This window comes from Pteronotus mesoamericanus, unplaced genomic scaffold (assembly GCF_021234165.1).
Source record: "Pteronotus mesoamericanus isolate MK-2021 breed Mesoamerican mustached bat unplaced genomic scaffold, CSHL_Meso_final scaffold_232, whole genome shotgun sequence".
Taxonomy (NCBI): Eukaryota; Metazoa; Chordata; class Mammalia; order Chiroptera; family Mormoopidae; genus Pteronotus; species Pteronotus mesoamericanus.
The window spans coordinates 563,574-572,138 of record NW_026555311.1 but is presented as its reverse complement, the minus strand read 5'-3'; the positions used below and the strand labels follow the sequence as shown (position 1 = coordinate 572,138).

The 8,565-nt window shown below is 50.1% G+C and overlaps 1 protein-coding gene across 2 annotated transcripts in view; it reads left to right on the top strand.

Annotated features, from left to right (window-relative positions):
* The first annotated feature begins 4,320 nt into the window (after positions 1 to 4,320).
* The window catches only part of PFKP (phosphofructokinase, platelet), a 58,478-nt gene continuing 54,233 nt past the window's right edge, over positions 4,321 to 8,565 (top strand). For both annotated transcript variants that reach the window (XM_054591584.1, XM_054591583.1), the window contains exon 1: positions 4,321 to 4,503. In XM_054591584.1, coding sequence (XP_054447559.1) covers positions 4,389 to 4,503 — 115 coding nt within the window. In that variant the 5' untranslated portion in view covers positions 4,321 to 4,388. The remainder of the gene's footprint in view (positions 4,504 to 8,565) is intronic.

The window sequence follows — 8,565 nt, the reverse complement described above, 5'->3', positions numbered from 1 at the left end:
AGAGAATCTTAGCATTTCTTTTTTTTTTTTTTTTAATTTTTTTTCTTAAATTTTGTTTTCTTTTTGTTTTGGGTGCTAAGAAGCTGAGAGCAGAACCTGACCTGAGTGTAGAAGCCATGCTATTAGTGTATGTGCCTATAACATCTCCTCATCTAAACTTCCCACTTGCATTTTATTCGCCTTACTTTAGATGTGTCCTTTAATTTTGGGGGTTGTTTGACTTTAAAAACAAATCTGAGAGTAAATTTAAAAAGAAAGTTTCTGAACCCTCCACTGAGGTCAAAATACTAGGGTAGAGGCAGACCAGTAGCCAAGCAGCCTGAGAGGAGAGGGGTGCTTCCTGAGCCAGAACCAGGCGGCCGGGGGAACAAATGTTTCCATATCAGTTCCACTGTCAAGAATCTTGGAAAGCAGTGTGTTTTAGCTGAGGAGGCAGAGGTCAAGCAAGGCAATAACACAGAATAGGCTTCTTGCTCCCAGGCCTTTGGGACTGGGTGTGTGGCCCACGGGTGGGAGAGTGAAGCTGGAATTCATCAGAATCTCTTCATGGGAGAATTCAGACTCAGTACCCACAGAACCACCCCTCCTCCCCATGTCTGTGAGGGCTGAAGTCATTAAAGTTGCTGACGCTGTTAAATATTGCCATTTAAATGAATCTCCCATAATTCCCATAGCTAGATGAATTACATTAATGTTTCCAGTGACCAATTACATTGTTTCCAGAATAATTTAGCTTCTTTGCTAAAAGTAATACTGCCTTGGTCTGTAACATGACCTCTTGCCAGGTCTAAACTCAAGTATTTTTAATATCAGATGTGAGACCAGATGGTGGAAGCAGAATAAACAGATAAGTTACCGCTGTTTCATCATCACAGAGTAAAGAAAGCGGGGACCACAGCACTGACACTAGAACGCAGGAGACATTCCAAGAGATATTCTAGTTAAAGTATTGGCCAGAGCTTCCATCTCTGACCAGCAGAACTGGGTTCAAACTCGGGTTTTGACATCAAAATCCTAGGCTCTTTCCCTTACCCACCAGGCATGCCATTAATAGGGAAGGGGGATGCTAACAAAAGATTTCATTTTTTACTATTGACAGTTTGCCAAATCAAAAATAATCAAGAACAGGTATGCATGGAAAAGAAAGGAAAAGCAAGTGGGTGTTCACTTTATTGATAAATAATGTGTGCAAGGCCCTAGGTACTGCCCGCTGGGCACTGGTGCCTGCTTCTGCTCACTGCACAGGAGGCATGGGTTGAAGGCAGCTATCCTAGTCTAGCAAATGGTTTTTCATTCATTCTTGGATTTTCCAAAATCTAGGGTAGAAGGAGAAGACAGGGGAGACATGAGGAAAAGGGAGATGGAAATGTAGCTGGGGTTGCAGATTAGCTTAAAGTTAGCTCCTGCTTGGAACCCAGGGAGAACGCCCAGGTGAGAGGTAGAGCACAGCGTGTGAAGGACAGAGGCTCTCTGTCTAGCAGCCCTCAGGGGATGCATCCTGCCCACTGCACGGGAGTGCGCTCACTTTCCCTTCCTGTGGTGAGTTTCAGACCCAGGGCCAAAACATGTGAAACCTGGAGCAGAGGGTCTGGTGAAGCCCACCTGAACTCTGCGATACATGTAGGTTGGCATAAGCCACACAGTTTGGAGGAATTTATGAGGCAGCAACAGAGAATTAAAGCACATATGCCTTACTGGAGGTGAGCTGTACAGTCAGTAGGACATGCAATTCTGACCTCAGGTATCAGAGAGTTCTCTTCTAAGGCCAAAATTAAAGCATAATACCTATTAAAATACATGTATTGCAAAAGAAGAAGGAAGGAGAGATGGCTCTGACTTTCCAGGTTAGCTGAGATCTGTAGATTATTCTCTGAGAAACTGAGCCACGGATCAGAGCTCATGGTTTAGCTGGGGCAGAATGATGCCTTTCCTCTCTGAGCCACAACTCTGCGTAATCAGGTTTTTGGATTTTTTTAAGCTTTTCCAAAACAGTCATAAACTTAAGGGTCTGGCAACCCTAAACTTTATTATTTTCATCTAACTGTAATATTTTTATTCCAAAAACAATACTAGTTCAATGGAGGAAAAAACAATGTCCACAATAAGCAAAAGAAAGGAAATAAAAATGTCTAGATTCATTTACACATACATGTACGCACATGCGCACACACAGGCCTGCATTATTTCTAACCCTGTCTCTTATTAGTTTTTCCCAAACATATTTACATGTCAATAGATATTTACCTTCATAATCAAAACAGCAATTGAAAATTATATTTTTACCAAAATTTACATAATCTACTGTTGTGTTTAAACTCTTAGCTTGCATCTATCATTTTTTATATTATAGACAATTCAATGACAAATGACTGGGCCTCTAAAGTATAAAAACATCAATTTTTAAGAAGATTTAACTCTGTGTGCACCAACTTTTCCAAGTGTAGGATGCTCTAGAAAGGGGTGGGTTATTCTAGAGCACAAATTCTGGGCTGGGGGCACCGAAGACCTCTGAGTGGAGGTGCTTAGAGCCTGGCTCCTCTCCTGTTCTTGGAGAGTCAAGGCCACCTGCATGCCATCATCAAAACACCCAGTGTCCTTTCCAGCATCGCTGGCCCTGCTGGGCTCAATCCATCAGCCAGTTGTTCTCAGACCCTGCAATCATCAGAACAGCTGGGAGCTCGTTAAAAATACATACTTCCTGGCAGCATTCCAGGAAACTGGACTTCAGTGCTTCTAATGGAGCCAGAAAAAATAGGCCAGGTGATTCTCATAATTGTGGGGGTTCAAGAATTTCTCCATTAATCCTAGCAGAGGGCAGAGATCAGACCACCAGACTTGTCCACAGCAGACACCCCCCCGCCCCCAACACACCTTTTACAATAAAATTTTGATTCTCAAAGAGATGAGAGGAAAGATGAGAGTGTTTACTGAAATCTCCCAACCTAAGTCTGTGCATCCCACTCGCTTTTTGGTCTGGGCTGCCCTACAGCAAACATCTTGACTGTGTTGCTCTCACGAGCTTCTCTGGGTGGGCAGAAGGAGCCTTTCTTAGTCTCCTAACCTTCTCGTATCCACTTGACAAACATTTACTGCGCATCTGGCAGGCTCAGGCGCTGTGCCATCCCCACCATGAATTTCGGATGGATGGTGTCCTGTATGAAACTCCTGAGGTCACTGCACCCCACCACAGTGCCTCCTGAGACCACGTCCCTGAGGGGTCTGTCTGCCTGTCCGTGGCAGGTAATTGGCAAAGGTTAAGCTCCGCAAAGAGTAAGCTTGCTCATCAGTCCCCTCTCCCCCTTGGGAGTGTGTTAGGTCTGGAGCTCCCAGCAGGGCTGAGACCACCTGACAGCGCAGGAACTCGGTTTCCTTAGGTAGGAACTTGGGTCTTATCTCCACCGCCAGCCTTTCCTGCCCTCCTCCCGCTCCATCCCACGCTAAGCTCCCAGGCTGGGCGCTAGGGGGTCCCTAAGGTTCCCTCTACAGTCACATTCCTTCTCGCCCCGCCCCAGCGCATGCGGTAAGGGGGAGGGCACTCCAGGGTCTCTGTAGAGACAGGGGTCAGGGCTTCAGCATCGTTGGCAGCGATACCCAAGTTGACCCATCAACTAGAGCATCATCCTTTCTGAGTCCATCCTCCCGACTTAAGGCCGGAGGGGAAACGGGGCAGTCGAAATAACGGCTGGGGTTCCCGCGGCACCGAGCGACACCTAGGGAGGAATCCTGTGGGAAGTGGGGCGCGCGCCTCGGCTGAGGTTCTGTTCCCCAACCGCCGCGGCCGGGCGCCCCCCTCCTGTGGCGGCGTCCTCCATCCAATGCTCCCACCCACCAGTGGGGAGCCCTTGAAATGTGGTGGTCCGTCCAGCCCACCAGCAGTGGTCCACTGCCCCCTTTCCCGTGGTGCTCTCTGCCACCTATAATGCTTTGCCAACCCACGGTGTTTACCCCCAACCCGCGGTGCTGCCCCCTTGTGATGCCCCGCGTACCTCCTGCGCTCCCGCAAAGTGAAGATTCTACCCACTTGAAGGTTCTTATAACTGTGATCATCCCTCCCACCTATGATTCTCCCGTCCGCTAGCGATCTCTGCTCCCTGTAAAGCAACCTCCTACCACCTGGTTCTTTTCCCGCTTGCGACGTTCTGGTTCCCGGTCACCAGCGGTGCGCCCTTCCCCGCCCCCACTAAGAAGCTCCCTTCCTCGTCTTCCGCAGAGCCCTCCGTCTGGCTCGCCGCGCCTCGACCAAAGGCCCCACCCCGCGTGCCCGCCCCCGGCTTCTGATTGGTGCGCGCGGGGAGGGCGGACCTAGCAGTTCCTAGCGTTGCTCAGGCGGGGATCGCTGACTGCCTAACGCCCGGCCCGCGATCTCCGGCCTCTCCGGCCTGCTCAATATGGACCACGACGGTGTTCCCTCGACCCCCAGGGGCTTCTTCCGAAAGTTCCTGGAGGAACTCTCCGGGGTTGGCAAAGCCATCGGCGTGCTGACCAGCGGCGGGGATGCCCAAGGTGCGCGACCGCCTCCTCGGGCCGGGGCGGAGGGGGAAACAGGAAAGAAGGGATGGAGGAACCAGTGGGAAAATGTGGGGACTCAGGGCAAGCGATGGGGGTACGGGGAGAAGCCAGGGGTCGGGGAACAGATGGGCGCCTGGGAACCGCGGGGATACCTTCCGGGGACCGAGCGGGCGGTGCAACCTCCGGAGTCACTGCGGGGGACGCGGAAGGAAGGGGTACGGTAGCAAAATCCTTCGTCAGGAAGATCAATTAATTTTCCACCTTCACGTTCATTTTTTAAATTGAGACTGGCGACGAGGCCGTCTGCACCGCCTTCGTAGTCATTTCTCATCCGAGTCGTAGGATGGGGCGGGAGGACCCCCGCGGCCACCTCCGATGCCTCGGCTCCCGCCCTGTGTTGTGGAGAAACGACCAGGTCCCCACAGCGCGTCCTGAGGACTCGTGTCCTGTGCACGGTGCGCTCGGGGTTCCCCGCTGCTGCTTGCGGGACGCGACGTGGGGCGCGAGGCTACCCGCCCAGGGCTGCCAGACGTGTGGCACGCTTTACGTTTCCGCTGTGAGATTTTTAAAAAGGTTTTCCGCCACTCTAATCTCCTGTCTCGTTCCGGCTCGTGACCAAACCTAAAACTAAAATGGGTCACTGGGCCTTCCCGCCAGCCTCCCTGAGTGGGAAGGATCAGGAAGCGGGGACTCCGGAACGTCACCAGCACCGCACGGGGCGCAGGCTCCAGGCTCCCCACACCCAATGTGGAGGCAGATTTTGGGGAGATAGGGACTCGAGACCGGGTCCCGTGGACGCATCAAGAAAATATTTCAATTTAATGGGGGAAAGGGTGACACGGCCACGCCCAGAACGTCGCGCTGGGTGCACGTGGGGGCGCAGGGATTCCCAAGCGGTGGGTTTTCCCGATCCAGGCAAATCCCTGGGTGGTGCGAACCAACCGCTAGAAAGTGGATTGGCGTTTCCCAGGCGGATCCGTCCTTGAAGCCTTAAGAATCGCGCAAGCTCGAGATGCATCCCGGGGCTGGCGTTTGTTTTTTTTTTGTTTTCTCCCCACTTCCGCCCCCCGAGATTAGTTCAAAGACCCTGAGGCCTCATTTTCACCTGTTTCGAGGCCTAAAGGGGTGGAGGGATGCTAATTGGGCCTGGCGCCCTCGCCTGTGCCCACCCTCTCGCGACCTTCTATTTGCCCTTGAGCAGGGCGGGGCGGGGTTGGCGCGGGTGCGGCAGATTGGCGCCTATGGCGCGCGCCTACGTGATGCCCAGCCTGTCGCTGGCCCTGTGCCCTCGGCCCTAGGTAACTGGTCCCTCAAGCGTAGGTCTCCGGCGAGACCCTCCCGGCCCTCTTGAAGGTGTCTATAGCAGCATCAATCACACCATCGCCAGCCCCCCCACCCCCCTCCCCTCACAGGCCGGTGCCTTTGCATCACAGGGAAGTAGGCTGTATGACTTGGTATCCTAGTAAAGTGACTCAGGGTGTAAACATTCCAGAGAAAGAAAACGTGATATAGCAGAGGCCAGGAGTAGGGGAATGACAGAGTGGAATAGATGACATTACCCACCTCACTTAAATAAACACCAGAAGGTGAGCCAGGTGGGGTCATTGTGGGGCTGAGAGTGGCTTCCCTGTCAAAGGCTAAAAAAACACGTGTGTCTGGAGATGCTAGCACTAATGAGGAAACATCTTAAATGAAAGGCATTCTGACCCTCGAAAGAGAATAAAGTGTTAGTTAGCACAGGAAGGGGAACTAACTGGTCTTAAACCTCCATGCTTCAAGTTTAGAGTTTCAAGGTTATTTTACAATTTAGGTGCTATGTCTGTTGAAAAGAATATATGGGTCAATCTTTTGAATCCTTGTTCAAAATTTTGTTCAACTACCTGGTAGTTGGCATACTGGTACTCCGGATAATGGTGCAATGGAACCAACATTTCCTCTGTTACTTTTCCTGGCTCTGCCACTTGTGAGCAGTTATAAAAGAGCTCAAGAGTAAATCCACACCTCTTCTCAGTGGAAAGGATACTCTGAGAACAAAAATTCTAGGAGAAGGTTGCTTGGTTGGTGGCATGTCAGGTGGGTAACATCACATTTGATGGCCTGATCCTCTCAACTGGCGCATATGGGCTGTCTTACATTCCTGACAACCCACCATTGCCAGATTGTCTGGGGCCTCCAGGCAGGACTGAGGCTGTTGTTTCTTTTCTTGAACTTCATGCAAAATGTCAGATCTTCTATTTTGATTCCATGTTGGATCTGAGCATTTGGATGCATTCCTTTCCAAGAAAGCTCACCCTGAGACATGCTCAGGGGGTCTGGCCTTGGCGGCAGCATATTTAAAAACCCTTAGTGTCGCAGGGAGCACCATGTTGAGGGGAGCGCGGGGCTCCTGGATCTGAGGGTCACTGTCCGGAGCCAGCTGAAGAGGGTGCAGGGCTCTGAGTCCCGCAGAGCCCGGCCCAGGGTTGTCACGGATGAGGGGGAATACACACGAGTTATCACAAACACTTCTCTGTTTGCCAGAGGAGGGGGCATGGCTCTTCCCTCTAGTGGAGAAGGCCCTGAGCCCCTGTGTCCAAAGGTTTTTATTGAAAGGGTTATCAGTGGGGCCAGGTAGTAGAAATGTGCAGGTTATCTTATTACATCAATATGTTAATGTTTACAGGTAACAGATGATATTTTGAAGAAAACAAATGGCAGGAACACACCGATTTACACGGGTCCGAGAGGAGACTAGTAAACGAGAGAGCATAAGCATGAGTGCGCCAAAGTGTTTAGGGTCAGGGTCTGTGACTAATGTAAACCTCCTTCCCAGCATGAGCTGGCTATCGTAGCTTTCGAGGGAGAAACAAAGCATGCTTTAAGGAATTTACTTCTAGACCTGGTTTCCCCTGGGAACCACCAGATCCAGTTGAGGACTGTCTCCAGTATTGTTTTGAGCCTGAGCCAGGCAGGGGGAGGGAGCTGCCAAGAGACAAGGAGACTGCTTTCAGATACAATGAGGACCCCGGCCATGTCCAAGCCAAGGTGTGTGGGCCTTTTTGCCCTTTCTCCATGTCCCCCAAGTCCTTGACCTGCTGCCCATATCAGCTGCGTCTGGCTTAGGTTTTCCGTCTTCTTGAGGAACCTTACCCATCATTCACTACCAACCATCGCAGGGCCAAGCAGGGTGATGTGAGGGAGGCAGGGGTTGCGCCTCTGCCAGGGGGACAGGTTTTGTCTCCTCAGCAGCCTGTTTTCCCAAGGCCTCCTTGATGATTTCCAGCCTTGGGGCCCTCTTTCCTGTCGGTAGGGCTACAGTTCCTAAAATCAGAGAGGGCGTTTCCCAACACCTTAGAGTAGGTTATTCCTAGAATGTTTTCTATTGCCCACTGCTCTTTCACCACTTTATCTTGATTCTAAATTATATGTGTTGGATTTCCTCCAAGATAAAAGAATTTTTCTCATAGCTATAGATGATACTAAAAGAGATAAAAAAACATACTCTCTCTCACACACACACACACACAATTTACTCATGTCTTAATTTCCTGGTAATTTTCTAGTCAGATGTGAAATTACGGTAAAATTTCATTTTGAGGTGACTGTAGCTGCTGTGTATTGGCACATTTTATGTACTAGGAGTTTTACAGTTCTTATCTCCAGGCCTGTTATTATACATGGCTCCAAGACGTGTGTCTTCATTTCGGAGGTGGGGACAAAGACCCACAGTAAGATGACTGACTTAGCTAAGGTTATGCAGCTCATAAGTGGCAGTGGCAGGATTTAAACTAAGTTTTATGAGATCTCAATCTAAATAGTTTCCAGTCGGCCGTGCTCTTAAGGGACCTTTCTCAGGCAAGGTTGTAAAGTCTAGTTAATGCCCCAAAGTGAGCAAAACCCAGCTTGCTCAAAATTATACAGATAGCTTTTAAGCAGCCTGTTAGTGGAACAGTAAGTGCATTTTTACAGTGATGGCTATCACCTTAAAATACAGCCAGAGTGTCTAAAATGATGTAACACTTGATTTCAAAGTGCTGAAATTCTTTTTTTCCCCTAATGGAATTTATATTATATATT